Source organism: Crassostrea angulata, chromosome 2 (assembly GCF_025612915.1).
Source record: "Crassostrea angulata isolate pt1a10 chromosome 2, ASM2561291v2, whole genome shotgun sequence".
Classification (NCBI taxonomy): Eukaryota; Metazoa; Mollusca; class Bivalvia; order Ostreida; family Ostreidae; genus Magallana; species Magallana angulata.
In genome coordinates, this window is record NC_069112.1 from 51,781,924 (window position 1) to 51,803,763 (window position 21,840).

Here is a 21,840-nt window from a genome sequence, read left to right on the forward strand (position 1 = left end):
TATCGATACCGCGTAAGCAGACAAGGTAACGGCTCATTTAAAATAAAACACAATTTCATAAATTATTTAAATATATGTACAAAATGATTAGCAGCTATAATGCTTAAAATATCTGATAAGATTAAAATTAGTTATCATACTGAAATCGACACATAGATAATACATTGCGTGTAACACTGCATACCTAACAGAGTTATCGTTCGTTATCCGCTAGGGTCCCCGTGAGAAATACTCTTCCGGTCAGGACCGTAGCAATAGACCGTGGCTATTTATAGCCACCGTCTAAAAAGGGGGAGGGCACATATGTCTACAACGCTTATATAGCGTACAAAAATTAAAAAGATCAAAAACAAAATTGATGTCACAGAGGAAAATAATTAAAACACCGGTAATAACAAGGAACAAAATGAGAAATAACACAGACACACAATTTATTGATTTTAATAATCATTATTAAAAGGTAAAGAAGAGATAAAAAAAATTTAAAAAAACGGCTTTGTGTTTATCAAAATATTTTAAAAAGTCTGTTTAACATTTTATTAATGCTCAGTGGTAGTTTTTTGTTTTTAAGTGTATAAGCCTAGGAAGGGACCATTGGAATAAAAGTTTCATATCTTCCGGTTCCTTGCGGTGGTAAAAGTTTTCGAGACAAAGCCAAAGTTTTTTGGTTAGGGCAAGTCTACGGGTTGCATTTAACAATGATGACAGATGCGTGGCTCCTTCTGCGCTCGCCCCAACGGTCACACCGTAAAACATATTACTGATAGTTCATATCACATGCCAATCATTTCTTGAAAAGGAATACTTTGTTTCTGTACTGTTTACCGACAACTTTACAATTACAGCGCCTTTGAACTTTTGTGTGCATATGGCACGGAATCCCGATCCCGATTCATGATCAGATAAACGTATTAGCCTGGTTCCCTGTTCCCTGAGCTACCAATTACGCACAGGAACCAAGCTAGCTCATGCGCAGGCTGAATTTTCCCCATAGCATCCGGTTTAACCTCGCTTATCTATTTTCTGCGTGGACCTCAGGGTCCACGCAATGACCGAAGAGAAACTACGCTCTACCGACGTGGAATGGATTTAAGCAGGAGAGTCAGAATGGTGATTGTGCTTGAAGTGGGTTATATTACTATATAAATATGATGTAATCTATTGAGTTTATGTTACATTTAATCAGATATATGACGGCAAAATTTAAAAAACAACAAAAAGTAGTACTGACTGCAGAGTGTTTAAGTAATCTCACAACATCAAGACTTAAAAGTTTTCAAAACACCACAGGTGCTTTGGGATAGGACCGATCCCTCCCCCCCTTTCCATCCCCCACCCCTAAGAATCAGACCCTCGCTATATAAAATATATAGAGAGGGTCTGATTTTTTTAAATGTTTGTTATAGATAATTTTGTGTATTGAATGTATTAATTGGATTAGCAAGATGTCGTAAAAGGATAATGTACATGTAATGAAGAAAGGAGTAAGGACCCGGGAGTCTAAACTTATTGGGGGGGGGGGGGGTTCAGTTCTGACCAAAAGCACCTTTAAAAGACACTACATCACCAGATGGCGATTTAAATGGGTTTTTTTTAAGATATTTTTTATCATCTTAAACAAGGCGCCGACACTAAACCCCGTCTTAAATTTGTCTGAGTGAGCTAACAACTCAGGAAATTTTGGAGCTGATAAGTGATCATTATACGAGTAACTTTAAAGTATCTTTATATTATATTAAACGAACTAGCAGATTCGTGCCAGGAAGACGCTAACTTCTATCATGTTCACAAATCTCTTCATAATTATGAGATACACTGTACCTAATAATAACGAAGCATTCATTCTTTGCATTACCATGTTGATGCAATTGTTTCATTGCAGTGTTTAACATATTTTGTACCCTATAAATTTGTAATGGATGCAGAAGCAATTGGTTCAATAATATGTATGTATCATAAATTTTGTTTTAAAATATATTTCATAACAAGAATAAAAATTTCTTGATATTTTGATGTCACTTTCAAACTTTATATAACAGTAGCGGGTCCAGAAGAGGCTGTAGGTCCGGACATACCCCCCTCCCCCCCCCCCCCCAACAACACACACACACCTCTCTCTTAAAGTTGTTTCTCTTGATAAATTTATGGCAAACCCTTGGACGATTGTTTTTTGGTTTTGTATTTTGTTAGGACCCCCCTCTCATAAAAGGTAAAGATGATACTTTGAGAAGTACATACCTAATCACCTTCGTACAATATTATAGGTTTTACTAAATTGATTGAAATCCAATCAATCACCCCGTGCATGAAACGAAGAAATGTTAGAGTTATGTTTCACAGGTACTTGACGTCAAATATTTTTTTATCATAATAAAAATATATACCCTCTACCTAATAATACACCAGTGTAGTTGTATGAGGAAAACGGTGTACATTTTTAATATGGTGATATGTGTAGTCATTTTCACTGTTCAAAGATCAGTTTACGTTATTCCTTACACTCGCAAAACTAAATCATTGAAAAGTCTAAATTTTATCGAATGTGACCTATAAATGACCCCTCTGATGCCACGCCCCCTTATAATGACCGGGTACGCCTATATGCTGATGCTAGATGTGAAACGTCTAAACCCAGCATTATCCATTAAATCACTGGTTAAGCTATGGGGATATAATTCTCGAAATACTGATACTGTAGTCAGTGTTTCATCCGTATAAAACTTATCAGTTCTGATAGACATGATTCGCAATAACATTACAGTTTCATATCTTCACGTAAACATATTTTCTTCTGAATCATAGTGAAAACTCTCATTATTTTATCCACAAAAAACAACAACAGCAGAAAAACAATAAAGACTGCTGCATACTAGGTTCGTCAAAACGTTTGCCTAAATCCTTGGTATGACATAAAAATTGCTTGAAAAAAAATTCCAAAACTGACGCCTTTCTCCAAGTCATAAGTGCATATTTCCTTTAAGTTCCACGCAATGATACAAAATAATCAGCTGTTAAAAACGTTTCATGAGAATATATAACTTTTCAATTTTATTCATATATCTTTTCATTTCTGAGAATACAGCGATACAGGAATATAAAATTGGTACAACATTTACATCCAATTTCCGGACCCATTTCTTTCATGAAGGGAATATGACCGAAGATCTACAGTGTAGGTACGATATGATAAATGCAATGACCGAAGAGAAACTACGCTCTACCGACGTGGAATGGATTTAAGCAGGAGAGTCAGAATGGTGATTGTGCTTTTTTTAAGATATTTTTTATCATCTTAAACAAGGCGCCGACACTAAACCCCGTCTTAAATTTGTCTGAGTGAGCTAACAACTCAGGAAATTTTGGAGCTGATAAGTGATCATTATACGAGTAACTTTAAAGTATCTTTATATTATATTAAACGAACTAGCAGATTCGTGCCAGGAAGACGCTAACTTCTATCATGTTCACAAATCTCTTCATAATTATGAGATACACTGTACCTAATAATAACGAAGCATTCATTCTTTGCATTACCATGTTGATGCAATTGTTTCATTGCAGTGTTTAACATATTTTGTACCCTATAAATTTGTAATGGATGCAGAAGCAATTGGTTCAATAATATGTATGTATCATAAATTTTGTTTTAAAATATATTTCATAACAAGAATAAAAATTTCTTGATATTTTGATGTCACTTCTCAAACTTTATATAACAGTAGCGGGTCCAGAAGAGGCTGTAGGTCCGGACATACCCCCCCCCCCCCCCCCCAACAACACACACACACACCTCTCTCTTAAAGTTGTTTCTCTTGATAAATTTATGGCAAACCCTTGGACGATTGTTTTTTGGGTTTTTGTTTTTTTTTGTTAGGACCCCCCTCTCATAAAAGGTAAAGATGATACTTTGTGAAGTACATACCTTCGTACAATATTATAGGTTTTACTAAATTGAATGAAATCCAATCAATCACTCCGTGCATGAAACGAAGAAATGTTAGAGTTATGTTTCACAGGTACTTGACGTCAAATATTTTTTTATCATAATAAAAATATATACCCTCTACCTAATAATACACCAGTGTAGTTTTATGAGGAAAACGGTGTACATTTTTAAATATGGTGATATGTGTAGTCATTTTCACTGTTCAAAGATCAGTTTACGTTATTTCTTACTCGCAAAACTAGATCATTGAAAAGTTTACAACTATCAGTCTCAAGCCTATAAATGACCCCTCTGATGCCACGCCCCCTAATAATGACCGGGTACGCCTTTATGCCGATGCTAGATGTGAAACGTCAAAACCCAGCATTATCCATTAAATCACTGGTTAAGCTATGGGGAGATAATTCTCGAAATGCTGATACTGTAGTCAGTGTTTCATCTGTATTAAAGTTATCAATATATCTGATAGATATGATTCACAATTACATTACAGTTTCATATCTTCACTTAAAACAATATTTCCTTCTGTATCATATAGTACATGTATATGTACAAATTATTGATTGGACTTTTAGGAAAAAAATTCATTATTTTATCCAAAAAATAAGAAGAAAAAAACATGCATTAAAGACTGCTGCATACAAGGTTTGCCAAATCTTTCAAACAAACCCAAGAATGATAAAATTCCTTAAAAATATTTTTCTAAACCTGACACCTTCATAAGTGCATATTTCTTTTACCGGCAAGTACACACAATGATACAAAATAATCAGCTGTTAAAAACGTTTCATGAGAATATATAACCTTTCAATTTTATTCATATATCTTTTCATTTCTGAGAATACAGCGATACAGGAATATAAAATTGGTACAACATTTACATCCAATTTCCGGACCCATTTCTTTCATGAAGGGAATATGACCGAAGATCTACAGTGTAGGTACGATATGATAATGCTGCAATTTTCTTCAAATCCATATCACAATGTACAAGTCACTCAGTCAGACAGATTTGTTAATTATCAACTATTAAACTAAATACATTTGCCTGTGTCTGTTTTGGTTTATGATTTTTAACAAGTGAGTTGTTTACAGAATTTATAGTTCTCTGCATTTCAAATTCATGACATTGAATTCATACACACCAATCAACAACAGATTTCTATTGACAAATGTAAGATGACCTATAATGGTAGATGCGTAGTGAAATATTTTTTTAAAACCTGATTCATAACCATTCAATTCGATAAATTAGGCCAATCATCAACACTATTAAAATGAAATAAAATATTACATGTAACAAAATTGCACTTGAATGTCATTAATACTTCTAATGTAATATAAAGTAGTATGTAACAAATAATATTGAAAATTCTGACTCAACACAAGAAACATGCTAATGCTATGCTACCCATAAGTAAAATACTAAGTCATGAACATTGGAAACCATAAAACATAATAAATAGATAAATAAACGCAAAAAAAAACACCTGTTGACCTTTCCCAACATTTAATCGGCTAAAGAGTTTCTAATAGTTTCCAAATATTAGCGATTGTTTTGACTTAACCAAGTAATTTTTTTTAAAAAGTCAGTCATTTGTTGCTGATAGCTCAAATGTTACAATGCAGATATTTTCAGGTGTTGACTTCACATGATGCATTTCAGCAAAATCTTTTTAAGTTTTCAAAATAACTGGAATATTGTGTGTATAATAGAGATTTGCTGATCAGTTGTGTCATTAGATTTGAAGTCAGTTTCTGAGGTATAAATATTGTAGCAGGAATGTGTGTATATGTGTTTGTTTTGTTTTTTTTGTTTTGTTTTTTGGGTTTTTTTTGGTGGGGGGGGGGGGGGCACCAATGTGTCGAGTTAAACTTCGCACAGTAAAACAGGGAACTAGCTTAAAAGGAATTGAAGTTTATGGTCAAAGTGTAGTTATAATACATAATTTATTTTTTGTCTGTAAGCCTTTTTTTTTCACTGAATTTTTATCAACTTCTACTTAATTATGTTTTTATTTATACAGTTAAATGTTAAATTTGGTTGAGCATTAAAAAATAAGGGCCAAGTAGTTAACATCCTCAAAGAGAATTTGCTTCTAATTTGATTAATTTATAAGAAACTTGCATCAAAATAGAAAAAAGTCGAGATCACTGAAATGTCATGGAACAATCTGACCAATTTATACAAGGAGACTTGATCTTAATACTTTATTTGACAGGGTCATTAACATTCTTTATTTTTTAATTTCAGGTATTGTGGGGAGGGGGGTGGGTGAGTGGGTTATAAATTACAGTGAAAAATTCTTCAGAGTGTACCGGTACATGACTTGCCTGTATATACAATACAGTGTTGGATTCTGGTCACATTGGCTCTTCCTTTTTTGAAAAACTCAAACATAATCTACCAATTTTTTTTTAAGACTAAAGAATGATGTTCATGTGTATAATAAAAAAATACTTTTAGAGAACTTTGAAAATAATACAGGGTCATAATATCTAATTTTGAAATCTTTTTATATATATACGTCATTTTTAAACTTATCAATGCCAGTAATATATTGAAGGAAAGATCAGTTGAGGAAAATGTTTGATAAAATGGTTCACTATTAATGTAATACCAATGCCTGCATCAAATAAAAATATAAAATAATGCATTTTACACAACCATTTTCCACATAATACCATCCATAAAAATTAGATTTTCTTACAATTCACAGATCCAATACAAGTGAAATAATCTTAATCTAACAAAGTCTACAGTGTACACTATAAGTAAAATGAGACAATGGCTTATACGAGGTATGATAGTGTAGAGTTGATCAATATCGACTAGTGAGTCCCCAATTTTTTTATCAATAATGTCTCATTCTTTTACCACAAAGCAGTTTTTTAAAAAAACAAATCTGTATGATATGTAAACATATTTCTTAAAGATTAAAAAGATTCCTTTTTTTCAGCAATGAATTACCGGTATATCACAAAACGAAGTTTTCATGATGAAATGTACAAGTAACTCTCAGACCTAGTTTTAAATATTGTCCTAAACCACTCGTTTAAATGTCTTAAAAATTTTCATGATAGTTTATACACTGTACTGATGTTGTGTAACAATTTAATAGCATTATTTGTAACACACAATTTTTTTTATCTATCTATTGAAATTAAAGTCTCCATTGAGAAGTATCTATAAGGATTCATTTCTTTAAAGTGAACAAACCATCTGTTAATAAAAAAATTGAAGAATGGAAATTAAAAATTATAAAACAGTGAAATGTATTTTAAAAATAATCAAATCTAGATTATTGCATGAGTTAACTCTTTTGTGAAGAACACAGAAACACAGTGAAATAGCTAACAACAGTCAAGAAATCTGAATTCATAAAACATACATTCCCTAATCGATCAAGACTTCAACAAAAAAAAGGTGGGTGAGTGTTTTCAATGACTTCACATTCTAACATTAGTTCACATCCAAATTTTGTCATCAATTCAAACAACATGAGGTTTCTTGCTTGTCTCTGATTTTTCTCTGTCACATAAATAATTTACAATCGTGTAGCTGCTAGTCTTTTTTTTCTAAAATGAATTCCTAGGTGCACAGAATCATAACTTTTTCTTCTGTTTCTTTTGTTGTTCTTTTTCTTTCCTTTGTTGTTTCATCTTTTTCTTTTCTTCCTTGGCTTTTTCTTTCTCTCTCAAGCTTTTGAACAGCTTGTAGGCAAAAAAGGCTGTTAACATACAAGAAAGACAACATGTTCATCAATAATTTTTATATTTTTCCAAAAACATGACATGCATGAAAATTGTAATTCTTTGTAAATCCTACTGCCTAAGGGCTAAGCACACTTGAATTCCTTTTCTACTTCCTTTTCAAACAAGCATAAGACTGATACACTGTGTTTTTAAGTAAAAGTTTATATAGCTTTGAAAAATATTTAGATTACATGAGACTTAAGGGTCCTCCACACACCAAGGAAAGGTTCTGCATACAACCTAATTATTCTTAATTACTTAAAGGTATAGATTTCTAGTATGTGTCTAGTTTCTGACTTAAAAATGAATTTGAAAAAAATACTTTTTAAATTTTAACCGCTACTGTAGATTCCTAATTAAACATGAGGAATTAATATCCTCGTATAATAACTAGAAACACATCTCAGGAATTTTAAAACCTTGCTTTTATTTTTCGCACATATGAGAAGTAGGTGATAATAATATGATACAAATTCTGTATTTGCAATTTTATGTTCTCCCAATTTGATGGAAAACGACTGAATTGCGGAATTAAGTACTCACATATTAAAATAAGGAATCTATATATTCATGAAAAAAGTCCCTACAGTATTTGAATTCGGGACCTACTGATTGGTAGGCCGTAGCTGCCCCCATTGCGCCACAGAGATAGACACCAAATTTTGGTGATATACTGTACCAGTAAACTGTTTCACAATGCAATAAATTCAGCATGTTGTAACATACTTTCATAAAAAGTTGAGGATCCTTAATTAGGTTTATTAATATTTTCTATATAATTATTTTTTATATGCATAAAAATACAACACATTTAAGGAGGCCGATTTGGGTTTCTTTGAGGAAAAACTACAATAGCATAACTCTTTATTTTTTAACTATATGTAATTTAAACCAACCCTAGTTTATATGCGAAGGTTCATGAAAATCAACCGTCTGGTTCTTTTTAGAGAACATCTCAAAATAGAGGTACATTTACTATAGGAATATATAGGAAACTGTCATTTTCCGCGCATCAAAGCAGTTTTAAAAAATACTACAATAGCTTTTTTTCTCAAATTGTTATATATGATAAGTAATATCATTTCCTACCTTATATGTAAAAAACACAAAATTCTACCGTCTGGTTTTTAGTGGGGGCCATCTCTAAATATTAAAATGCACCAAATTTTGCTATATATTTGGATCATCACGAATGATGATTGGTATAATGGATTCATTCCAAAAATGAGGAAAATATCCTCGAGGATAGCATCATTCATTATATAAAATTTCAACAACGTACAATTTTTACTTTTTCTTTTATATTATTTCTTATAACGTACTCCTACAAAGCTTCATTTTATCATAACGTCATAAAAGCGCAATGTCAATGCTCCCCTACCGCACAACGTAAAAATCGTGTTAAAAATAAAAATTTCCTTAAAAAACCTAAATATTTTTATCTGTATTTTGTTTATTGTGTTCAATTTTATAAAGATATCGAAAAAAAATCATAAGAAGTATAAAACAACTGTATTATATTAGAATGCGCAAAAACATGCGCAATGCAAACTAAAGTCGGCCTCCTTAAATCATTTATATAAATGACAAATAAAGATTGCTATGATTTAGCTTAAATTATAAAAATATTTTTTTTAAAATCAATTTTTAAATCATGCCAAATTATCTACAAGAAAATTTGATTATTTCTGGGTTTATTAAAATAAATTTCTTTTTTTTTTGTTATACAAAAGCCATTTCTCTTCAACAGTAACAATGATTTTTTTTCACTTCTAAGCCATGACATAAACTTATACATTAGCCTGCTATTGATGTCTATTAATGAAAAAGTTATAACCTAGGAAAATCATTTTAGTGTATTTAATGTACGAAATTTGCAAACATTAAAATCAATAAAAAAAATTTTTTGATGAAACCTTTCTATAGCATAATCAGGCTATCGTTTTACTAGCAAAAAATGAATAAAAAATGAACTTTAAATGACCACCGAGTCCTTTAACACAACAAACAGGTTGAATCTCCAGAAATCTGAATGTGAAGTCATCAAGGAGAATCGAGGATCACTTTTACTAACTAACCATATTGTACCAAGAGGGGCAAAAGTCCAAATGTTGCACATGAAAGTAAAACTTACAGACTAGGCAAATGACAATGATGCCTGGAAATATGAACACCGTGTTGTCTATGCTCTCCTTTACAGGCCCCGAACCGTAGTCCACCATGGTTGACTTGATATTAGTTCGCAAACTGCAAAAATATGGACAGCAGTGGAGAGCAACCGTCTGGTTGTGATTTTCCCCGGAAGCGACGTTGACACCGGAAGCGGTGAGTATAAAAGGGAAACACAACTAGGTAAAATCCGGGGGAAAGACATTTTTTTTAATTCTAAAGTTAAAAAAAAAATAAAAAAAAAATTATGATTAGAGTAAGTTATTCACCAAGCATTTTGTAACGCAACTCTTTTAAATAATAGGCATATACGAAAATAACTGATCTGTCATTACAAAAGGTCAAGGTCATGGCTGTGACAATTGCAAAGTAAGTTGTAGAGAATAATTAAGTTTTTCATTAGTAAAGAACCTCTGTTTATAGTCTTTTCACTTCATCGTTTATATTAGTCATGTAAAAGTTATTTGTCACACAACTATCTTATTCTATTTAAACATTTGACAAATTGATACATATTGTAAAGAGGAAATTCGAACCGCACCCGGTTGAAACTATAATTAAGAAATCTACACCTGAATGATTAGATATACATGTTAAAGTAGTTAGCATATGTCAATGTGTTTCTTTTTTATTTGTATTTAATGATTTGATGGTAGGTAATATTGACATTGTGAAGCTCGAGCTCAATGTCAAGTTCTTTCAACTTTGTTTATGATGAAATTAATCTGAATTCTTTCAGAGCCACTGCTAAGCTTGGAGTTGTAGGGGGAACAGTGTATTTCACAGCCAAAGAGGGGCTCTGGGGGAACAGTAAAGAAACGAATGACGCTTACAAACGCCTGAAATCAAAAACACTTGATGAATGGCTCCCAGCCAGTGTGGACATGAAACCAAGTACAAGCAAGAAGGTCTGTGTTAACACGTTGTAGCTGCAGGTCTGTAGCTCTACAGGAACATCCGAGTTGACATGCTAAAAAACAAAAGTTTCTCTTGTTAAAATGAACTTGCAATTAGGATGCACAAAAAATTATACTTGTTTTGGAGTGATTAAACTTACACAGCAGGTTTTAATTTCTGTAACAGAGAAACTTTTTGCCTCTGCTTGGGTTTGAACCTGGCTCCTCTTGCAGTCCAGCGCTCGAGCTAAAGGGTTAACCCACTAGCCAAAGCTAGTAGGAATTCCATTTATCTGACTCTGGCACTCCTGAAAAGTCAGAGACGCCTCTTTCTTTGGAGGGGAACAGTGCGGTAGAGACAGATATATGGCATTCCTACCAGCTCTGGCTAGTGTGTTAACCCTTTAGCTCGATCGCTGGACTGGCAAGTCAGAGGATCCTGGTTCAAACCCCAGCAGAGGCAAAAAGCCTCTCTGTTACATTTCTAACAGACTAACAATTCAAGCCCCAAAAAAGTCCTCAAACATTTTACTACAGATGTTGCCAACTAAAAGAATTTGAAACACACTCTTCAGCCCTCTAAAAAGAAGAAGTGTTGTTTGTTTACATGTCAAGATGACAAATGAATGCTTAATCTGCCTGTGGATTTAACATACGTACATCACTTTCCAAGGTTGTTAAGCATATATAAGGAAAAGTATGAGGCAGGTTAAGTGATGATATTAGTATAAGTACATGTAGTAAATTGTCTAACAAAGTTAATAGGATGAATTTTTTTCACCAAATGATTTAGAAAAAACAAACCTTGCAGTGTCTAATGTGGTGTCATTGTTAACTCTATAAATGGCCCTGTTGTGCGAGAACTCCAAGAATCATATCAAAAGTGATTTGATCTAAGTTAAGTCTACAGAGTAGTGGAACATTACCCAAAGAACTTGAACGATAAGATAAAGCTATCAATGCCATTTTTGCAGTTTTATCAGGGAGAATCATATGTTTCTGATACAGCCACTTGTTTGATACAAGCCTGCACAAAAGAAAGAGATATTCTCTTTACTTCATAGACTGTCACATATATTATAAATGTGATTTTTTTTTTACATTACAGCTTGTATCAAAACCATTAACTCAGAAGAAGGAAGAAACCCCTGCTGTCAAATCTCAGCAGCCCTCACAGTATAATGCTTGTAAGTAATGCTACCCAGTACAATATATCTCATTAAAAAAACTTACAACAAAATTTACAACAATAAGCATGTAAGTAACAACAATCTATGCAGCATAATACTGGTAGTAAACATGAATCTTTCCAATACTCAGTACAACACTTGCAAAAATCAACAACCTTTACAACATAAAGCATGTAGGTGACAACAACCATTACAACATAGTTTGTAAGTGACAACAACCTTAACAACATAAAGCAGGTAAGCAACAACAGCCTTTACAACATAAAGCATGTAAGTGACAACAACCTTTACAACATAAAGCATGTAAGTGACAACAACCTTTACAACATAAAGAATATAAGCAACAACTACCTTTACAACAAAAAGCATGTAGGTAACAACAACCTTTACAACACAAAGCATGTAAGTGACAAAAACCTTTACAACATAAAGCATGTAGGTAACAACTACCTTAAACAAGACCTTTACATCACGAAATGATGTTGCCCCTATGCTTTAGTGATTGCTTATTCCCTCATGTCTTATTGACAAAGTCCAATTACAGTGAATCTCGGTTATAATGAAGTCCTAGGGACCAATGGAATTACTTCATTATATTCATAACTTGTTATATCTGTATATTGAATTCATAATGATAACAGTTACTATAGTGAATTCCCTATGTATTTATTTTGTTGATTCCTTTAATAATTGGATTGTAAATAGAAGAATTTATGTGAAAATGAATTTATTTTAAACTATTATGTTAAATGGCGGTGCAAACTCCCGCCTCGTTAAAATAACCCCTGCTGATAAAATTTTGATTAGCAAAATTGGAATTTTTTATCTTTTTTTACCAACTTTTAATTAGTTAAACTTCAAGTTGAAAAATATAAACCCTCAGGCGGCAATTCCAAACAACATTTTTTTAAGGATGGCCTCATAAACAATAAGATAACTTTACTTTTGTGATATATTGACATTGTTCACCCTTCAAAAAATCCAACCTATTGATTTTGGTGAAAGATTACCTTCCTTTGTCAGTTCTGTAACACTATTCTAAAAAATGTTGAGAGGGGGTGCTCCCCAGTGGTTCAAGCAACAATCAAAATAAATAGAGCTTTTGAAGGTTTGATTTTAATCAAATTGAAAATGTCATCCTTTCTTTTATGTTTTAGGTGTGAACACTGTTTTCAAAACTCTAGCAGACTTACCAGAAACAGTACCTGTGAAAGTTAACTCTGTAGTCACTTACTTCAAGAACCTTGGGTGAAAGTGACAGAAATAATTGCATTTTTTATGAAAACATTAAATTTTGTGAATACTGCATTAAACATGTGAAACAAGATGTTGATGTGTTGTTATATAAGAGAGCTCTAATGATCCTAGTGGATTTGACCGGGAACTCATGCTCTTTTTCATGTACTCTGATACGGATTTCTTAGAGAAGGAGTTTCTATTTAATCTCTCTGACCTAAATGGATTTTTTTTAATTTGTATTTTTTTTTTTTTGAAAACACAAATATATATTCATACTTGTGTAAATATATTCCTGATACATGTTTTATTATGTGCTTTATGATCAATCCTGATAACTTCCCACTCACTCACCAAATTAGTGTACAGGAACAAGGTTTTATTTTATCTTATATATCACATAGGCGTCGGAACCGGTGGGGCTTAGCCCCCCCCCCCCCCCCCTCCCCAATTTTTTTGCTAAGTTAGACCTAACCATTGGCCACATAGCATCATAGAGGGTTCAGTCCGGCCCCCCCCCCCCCCACTTTTTCTCGCAGCTAACATAATTGTTCGTACATTGTACCATGAAAAGATTGAAATTTGAGTCATTGAGAAGTGTTGGAGTCAAAGGTATACAAGCCCCCCCCCCCCCCCCCCAATGAATTTCATGATTTTGGGAAAATTCCCCAGATTAGGATTTTCATGATTTGGGGATTTAGGTTTTTTTTTATTTGCTCGTCAAGATTTCTGAGGATTAGTCTAACCCCCCCCCCCCCACACACACACACACTCTCTCAATTTGCTTCCGACGCCACTGTATCATATAATAACTAAAGACTTTTACTTTTAAAAAATCAGTTATATTTTCCAATGATAACCAGCATTTTTCAAATTGAGAAAGCTGAAATTGATACATATGTGTGGCGTAGCTAGACCAGAAACGAAGTGCATGCTTAAAATGGCAGGGGGTCTTGGGCCGCCATGAGGCCCCCAGTGAGTCCAGGACGAAGGCCCCGGAAGCTCATGGATTCTGACGATTTTTAACACTAAAAATCATCGCAGAAATTTAAGGAATGCTCACTATTTTAGCATATTTTTAGGCTGTTAAAATTGTTTTGGTTTTAGTTTAGGCATAAAATAAAATTACAAAACTTATTAAAAGCTAAAAGAAGAAAAAACTTTTGACGTTTGTTTTAGATCCAATTAAAGCTTTTATTCTTAAGTTCATTTTCACCTAGTTTATGGTAATGAAAATCTCTAAAAGCTGTGATATTTTATGGGGGAATTTAAAATGATGTGTAAAACTAAGTTCAAATGTGTCAATATTTGGTACTTTTATGTTTAGCATTGATAAATTTGTCGATGGAATAACTAAGTATGGACCTTAATACTTGAATTCTTTGTTTAATCTTTTTTTCTCTCTTTATTTTTTTTTACTGAGTTTCTTCTTTTTTCCCCAAATGATGTGCATTCTCACATGGTAGCTACGCCACTGCATGATGATGCAAAAGCTCAGCAAAATTTGAAATCTTTTTCTGTTTCAAACATACAAATATGTATTGGTTTGTACTTGCATATAGTTCACAACTTTGTTCTCGTTGTATTTAGGATTATCACCAAAACATATTTAACATTAAAACCAAACATTTTTGTTGCCGTCCATACATACAGTAAACATGCTAAGATTTTTCCATTTTGTTGTATAAATATTTTTTTCACAACTTAAAACACGTGTTGTATTGTTTCCGTCTTATGTTTTTAGAAAGTACATCGATCATCTGCAATAACTTGGATTTTACTGAATTGATAATTTACAGGAAGAACGTTAACTCTGTGAAGAGTTCTATATCGTATCCACGGAACAGTAATATCAGATCTAATCTTGAAACATACATTGAAACAGTCCTGTTGCATGCATAAATTTTGTCCAATAAATGCTGATTTAGACAAGTTGAATTTATGTAATAATTCAGCATATATAAGAAAACCGAAATTATCAAACAAAAAATATCCAACTAATCTAATACCATCTTGTGTCATATGTTTATAAACAAACATTTACTATCAACTTTATTACAGGAATTGTACTACACTGGAACATTGGGAATATATTTCTTGAGGAAATCCAACTGTTTGTTCAACACATTGACACGTACAACCTTAACCCATGTCATGACTGAAAAGCATAAAATACATAATTTTTTTTCTACTAAATGTCTGATAAACTCATCTCCAAAATCTAGAATTTTTCGAACAACATCACCACCGTTAATAATATTTCCATCCAAGGCTTATGTTCCAAAAGTTAATCTTTTAATCCATGAACATTTAGAACCATTTTAACAAGACCTTGGACTTTCATGCAGTTGGATGTAACGGTCTAGTTCTTTCGTCAAAACAAGTTAAAATGACGCTGGTTTCAAGCGAAATATACACCGCAGTTGCGTAGTCTTTGCTCAAAAGCAAGACAAATCGTGTTGATTTCAAAGAGCCATGCCTGAGTGGCCTACAATAAAATAGACAGGCCTACGTCGCATTGCCGTTTGACTCAACTACCTAAAGTCCAAGCTCTTGTTAAAATGGTTCTAAGAGAAGGTACAAAGTTATTTTCCGAGAAGAAATAGAACAGAATCAGAATCCATGAGCTACCGCGGACTTCGTGTTTAGGCTCTTATAGTTTTTTTTAAAAATATTATTAATTAGAGTTCCGTTACTAGTATTAATCATGAGAAGAATTAAATGGTACGAATTATGTCCACTTGAAATACTCGAGTTTTGCAAAATCTCGAGAACCCAGGAGATATCCATGCACGGCTCGGTAGGCCCTCACCAAAGCTTCACCCTGGACCAAGTAAAGACATTATACACATATGAAGACTGACTCCATTCCCCAGCCTACAAAATCCTGGATCCACCTGTGCTCAAGTGCCTGCATGTCCTTTTTAAATCTTCTAATCACGCCTATTTCTTGACTTTGGTTTATATTTTTAAAAAATCATAAATTGATATGATTTACATCAGATTTTATAAAATACTGAGTTACACGATACTAGACTTTAGTTTTTGAGTTTCGTTCCAAATTAGTTCCATTTTCCGTTCCACGTTTTAGCAATACCCTGTAGTTGTGGGACATCCCGCCCTTGCTGCATTTTATTGCACCCGCGCGTGCGCAAATTAGTATTATCTAGATGTAACTAGGGATACAAGTATATTATCTTGTTAAGATCGAATCCATTCCAGGAGACTATCGCAACTTGTGCATTGGTAAGTACATTAGTGATAAATCAAACTTATAATTATACATACGCCTTTCATACTTGTATATATAAACGGTCCAGTTAAGTACGACTTACATGCATGAAAAGTTATATAATTGAATTGAGTAGTTATATTTAGAAGAAAAAAAAACACATTCTTTAAAAAAGAAGAAATAATTGAAAACGTATTTTAAATTTTAAGCAGTGTTCCCTTTTGTTATGCTACTTTTGATATGATCCTAATTTTACTGATATTCTAAATATTGATTTCATATTACTTGAATACTAGGCCTAATGATGGTTAGTTTAATGTGACAATGGCCCCGTGTCTGTACATCATTCACTTTAATTTTGCAAGTCGCGCAATGTTCGGACATTTGTTAAAAATGTGCCAGTAGGTAAACATACCTTTTTAAATTTGATTTTCACGTGCATCTTTAAATATTTATTTTTTTGATTGATTTTTGCGATAAATCTATATTTAGGTTTGTTTCGGGGAAAAACAATCTAATTTTAACTTCCTTTTTTAGATTATATTTAGCTTGAATTCTAAAATTAGCTCTCCGAAATTCCAAAGTTATTGGTTTCCAAATATAGTAACCTTTTGTGTGTTTGTAATTTTTTTTTAGAATAAACAAGCACATGCACATGCTATACTCTGTCCCAAGATATTTTGGATTCACGTTTGGCTTAATTGTTTGATATTTATAAATACCTCAGGATCCAAATGATGTTCATTCAAAAGTATGAAAAATTTCCAAGATTTCTCAGTCAAAACGCCCCTGTTAGCTTATCAGGTTTCAATACAATGCTAAAAATGTGATGTCTACGGAGATTTTGCATTGCAGCAAGCCCGGATGATAACGTTGAAATATTGCGCGATGTATTCCGAGTGTATTCCGAATGGAGAAAAGATGTAAACATTCCCCATTACAAATCTCCGTAGGAAATCTGTTTTCGTTCCTGTGAATTTTTCCGAGTGAAAGATGATAATGTGTCAATGAAATTATCATGGAAAATATCCCTTTCAACTATTTCAATTGCACTTCTTTCACAGGTAAGTGTATTTTTATTAAAAATCGTCCAAACGTGAATACAAAATATCTTGGGACAGAGTATAGTAATACATGCACAACCGATACATGTCTGAAGCGTGACACGAAAATGAATCTGATCGGATTCTTGAAGGGGGGTATTTCGTTTGAATTTGTCCCATCAGACGCATACATAAGGAATAAGGAACCATTCTTTGAGTATTATGAGGTGATAATTTTGGTTGGGGCGTGATCAAATGCAATAAAGCCTGGATGGCTTTATGATAGATTTGATCAGGTCGGACCGAAATTATCACAGATATTAGTACAAAATCGATACGTAGTGTTATCACAGGGAAAGACACTGGAAAATGTAAATATGAATTGTTACTGGATAGGTGATTCTGCGAATTATATTTACATGTACATGAATATCAATTCTGTCACACGCATGGTTTTTTGGGGTTTTTTAAGGCATATTATATCTGATTTTGTGACTTTTTCCGGTGATTTTGCGCCGTGATTCATGAGTTTTAAACATATAATCTATTTATTTCAACTAACAACCGAACGCCGTTATTACCGATTCAGGATAGCAGCCGTTTGAGTACTACGTATGTACACCTCCTGCATTGGTTCGTTGCACTCGGCACACCTCGGCCGATTCGTATCTCATCGTTCTATGTAGGTTACGGAATAGGCCGAGGTTTGCCGAATGCGATTCGTTATACTCAGTTCACAGGTCAAATTCCGCTGTTGCCACACATTGTTTTGTTTGTATGTCCTTTCACTTCACCTGTATTGTTTTTTATGTCGTTTACAAAAAAATTCGTATTCAGATATGAATTTTTTTTAAAATGACAATAATTTTAAAGAATGAAATCTTTATAATATCTTGATGAAATAAATGGGCGCCTACATTGCCGATTTGCGATGGACTGGAAAAAGATAAACTCGATCTCTCGCTCAGCTCCACAGAAACTTCTTTATATGAAAGGCTAAATTATAGCTCCGACACAATTTCTTTTTATGTAAAAATATTGACCCGAAGGTTTCAATAGCTTGCAGTTTTTTTAACAATATCAAGAATAAGGCTTGTCTTATTAATTTGTGTATCCGGGGACAAATGCATTCGTGGCACTTCAAATCTTTGTAACTGTTATATAGCGGCAGGTCTGTAGCTCCCGGTCTGAAAAAAAAATCGGATGGACAGCCTGCGTGTTGCTGAGCGATTAATTGGTCATGATATTTTACGCTTAATAATGTACGTGTATAACTTAAATAAATTTACAAATCATTTGAAACGGTTGGATATACTTTACGATGTCGTGCGATTTTACTGTTTTTAAAACGTTTGAAGTTCAAAATTTCATAGGAGGAAAAAAAAAACAATCGAAATATGGCAGCAAAATCTTCCACGGGTTTCAGAGTGCCAGAGACGCCTGCCCTACAGAATCAGGTACACGCTTCTAATGATTATAAACATAAGCTTCCATTTTTTTCTCCAATGTTATCATTAAATGAGTAAGCTACAGTACGTATTAAGGAAGTATGTAACTGACGCCAAAGGAATAAAATTTTAAAGCTCAGTTCAACAGAACATAAATATTTTGATGGGTTAATATGTTTGTTTCCATGGTAACTGTATCTAATCATAATCTTGTTCGAAATACATTTGCTCTTCAAAATTAAAATAATCAATACCATTTTTTTTGTTCAATAAACACAATCGTGAGTCCCATACTTTCTTTCAATATTAAGATTCCATAGGCGTCGGAACCGGGGGGGGGGGGGGGGGGGGGCTAGGTTGGAGGGGGCTTAGCGTTTTGTCGCAGCGAACATAATTGTTCCTAAATTTACCTTGAAAAGATTGAAATATTGAGAAGTTGGAGAGTCATAGGTATACTAGCCCCCCCCCCCCCCCCCGGATAATGAATTTGATGATTTGGGAATAATTTTTTTTGGTAGGAAAGAATTTTTGGGGGGAACAATAGGTATCATCTCTCACGCCCCACGCCCCCCCCCCCCCCACGGATTAGGATTTTGATGATTTTGGGAATTTGGGTGGGGTTTTTTTGCTTGTCAAGATTTCTGAGGATTAGTCTAGCCCCCTCCCCCCCGTCCCCCCTTCCCCTCCCCCCCCCACTTTCAATTTGCTTCCGACGCCAGTGGATTCAGTTGTAAGGAAACAAGTTTGAAAGCTGAACATTGTCCGATCGAGTTGAATTGTGTGTAGATGTATATGTTTTGGTATCTAGAATAAGTTTAGTAAACGTGTTGTTAAAAATACCATTTAGCAAAATAAATAAAAATCCCTCCCGTCGGGGATGGCAACTTTTCAGAGATCGACGCTCGAGCATTGACAAATCAGATCTCTCACTAGTCGTCCATCTATCGCAATGATCCCAAGGTGATCTTTCGGAGGTCTCAAAGTTCTTCCTCTATTAATATAACAGTCTGTCGCAAAGGTAAGTACATGTATACTATGTCTCAAAGGAGCTGCAGGTCGCCACACGATATCTTCGATCTGCTGATGATCTCTTGGGAGTCTCTCGGTCGCACGATCAATTAAGATCTACAAGATCATAGAATGATAGGCTTGGATCAATAAGCCTATATAACTTATTGGTCTCCACAGAAATCCTATATCTAATTTTCAAATTATGACGCATGATGTGCAGTTTTATTTGGTCGCCCCACAGTTGTGAACAGCAATGGACTGTTGGGGTCTTTCAGAGGTCTATGGTAGGTCGGACGTACACAGGAGAACATTGCTAAAATGCCAACCATATTACAAAGATTAAGCGGGCTTTTTGACTGAGAGAAACCCTTACAAAACCAACATTATGACGTTTATCTGTTAGATATAAAATGCTTCAATCTCGATCATAGGAATTTCTTTACAAAATCATGCATGTACAAATGAACATATTCGTCACGCACGCACAAGAAATTGCAACACCCACTCCTCTTGAAAATCGTCAACCGCGACAATGACGTCATTTCTTCCTTTTCAGAACAATGGTGTAGATCCAATGGACGATTCAGGAATGCAGCAAGGTATCTTACGAACATATGTATCGACGTAAAAATGGGCGTATAGACGCGGACATATAAAGGACGCCGGCATTTTTATAATATCTCTTTTTTAAATTTAAACATATTTCCAGCTTACATGATTTCAAACATAACTTATTTTTATATATCATAAATGGTATTTAATATATAATGTTCACATTGCTGTAAACGCAAAATATCTGTTGTAATATAATTTTTTTCAAAAAAGCGAACGTTTCTATCATCTTTCCGCACACATATACGACGTCATTAAAATGCCGCTAAGTAAAACGCGCCAATATTTTAATTATAGAAATGGACCGACTACAAGGAGAAAACGAGGAGATGGTATCCATGATGCAGTGTAAATCATGTAACAGATCCGCCGCCACGCGCGTGATTGAAGACTGCGGCCATTTGATCTGCGAACGCTGTATTCATAAGCGTAAACGCTGTGGGAAGTGTAAAAGGGAGATAACTCTCACACACAGAATTTTTTTCGCGGGAACAAATTCAGATGGCAGAAAATTTTTCGGGGCCTGAGACATCGAAGTGAACAGGTCTTTTAGAGACAAATGAAGACAGACGTATTTTACATATACTTTTGGTACCGGTGTATTATACACACAATATCACGTAAATTTTAACAAAATTGATTGAGCAATATCCTGGCGAACTTATTTTTCTAAACTTTAGTCATAATATATATGTGCACAAGCAAACAGGCAAACGATTTCTGATAAGAGTTTACTCCGTGATAAAGTTTACTTTGCATGCTTGCAAACATGTATAATATATCGTAACATGTATCGGCGAATTTTGCGGACTTTAGATTGATTATTCAAAATAAATAACTTATTAAACATGGAACGCTGTTTGTTATAACAATTCAAGTAAGTAAACACGCAGTCAGTCACTTAAATTTTCCTTTTTGAAGTTTTACTATCTATTCACTGAGAGTTCAACTCCCGATGGATCCTCGGTGTATGATTTATTCCAAAAATTTAGAAACATGTTGAAAATATTTCAAAGAGGAAAATTTAAGTCTAAGGCTTGTGGGCATGTGAGAATGAACGGATGGACGAGAGTGTTAGCAAATTGTCTTTCAATCCCTCCATCTTCTGAACATTTATTTGGAACCCCGCGGGGAAAAGATACCACGTAGGGACAACCACAGAGATGTTCTACAGTACCATCTACTAACCAGTGTATTTGTGACTATGAGAGTGGTAGAGGGACAATTTGCTAGAACTAACCGTTTTGCAAATGTGTATAGAACTTGAAAGCATTTGCAATTTGGTAGATCTAGCGTCAAAA

General features: G+C 33.9%; 2 protein-coding genes and 1 long non-coding RNA gene across 3 annotated transcripts; 2 read left to right on the forward strand and 1 right to left on the reverse strand.

The window, feature by feature from the left end:
- Positions 1 to 4,746: 4,746 nt before the first annotated feature.
- On the reverse strand, positions 4,747 to 10,049 carry LOC128172927 (uncharacterized). The gene is made up of 2 exons (XR_008242387.1): positions 9,837 to 10,049; positions 4,747 to 7,677 (listed from the first exon to the last, which is right to left on the reverse strand). It is a non-coding gene; the product is annotated as an uncharacterized LOC128172927 (long non-coding RNA).
- Positions 10,050 to 10,156: 107 nt separating this feature from the next.
- Positions 10,157 to 13,284, forward strand: LOC128172926 (uncharacterized). Its single transcript, XM_052838663.1, has 4 exons — positions 10,157 to 10,240; positions 10,611 to 10,779; positions 11,876 to 11,954; positions 13,115 to 13,284. Exons 1-4 carry the CDS (start codon positions 10,221 to 10,223, stop codon positions 13,207 to 13,209), a joined length of 363 nt encoding a protein of 120 aa, XP_052694623.1. The 5' UTR covers positions 10,157 to 10,220; the 3' UTR covers positions 13,210 to 13,284.
- Positions 13,285 to 16,384: 3,100 nt separating this feature from the next.
- LOC128173236 (uncharacterized) lies at positions 16,385 to 21,527 on the forward strand. The gene is made up of 4 exons (XM_052838956.1): positions 16,385 to 16,439; positions 18,842 to 18,925; positions 20,484 to 20,526; positions 20,837 to 21,527. Exons 2-4 carry the CDS (start codon positions 18,866 to 18,868, stop codon positions 21,064 to 21,066), a joined length of 333 nt encoding a protein of 110 aa, XP_052694916.1. The 5' UTR covers positions 16,385 to 16,439; positions 18,842 to 18,865; the 3' UTR covers positions 21,067 to 21,527.
- Positions 21,528 to 21,840: the final 313 nt, after the last annotated feature.

Coding starts and splice junctions, on each gene's coding strand:
- LOC128173236 (XM_052838956.1), top strand. CDS start 18,866: ATGGCAGCAAAATCTTCCACGGGTTTCAGAGTGCCAGAGACGCCTGCC. Junction 18,926..20,483: donor CGCCTGCCCTACAGAATCAG/GTACACGCTTCT, acceptor CTTCCTTTTCAG/AACAATGGTGTAGATCCAAT. Junction 20,527..20,836: donor CGATTCAGGAATGCAGCAAG/GTATCTTACGAA, acceptor TTTTAATTATAG/AAATGGACCGACTACAAGGA.
- LOC128172926 (XM_052838663.1), top strand. CDS start 10,221: ATGGCTGTGACAATTGCAAA. Junction 10,241..10,610: donor ATGGCTGTGACAATTGCAAA/GTAAGTTGTAGA, acceptor GAATTCTTTCAG/AGCCACTGCTAAGCTTGGAG. Junction 10,780..11,875: donor AACCAAGTACAAGCAAGAAG/GTCTGTGTTAAC, acceptor TTTACATTACAG/CTTGTATCAAAACCATTAAC.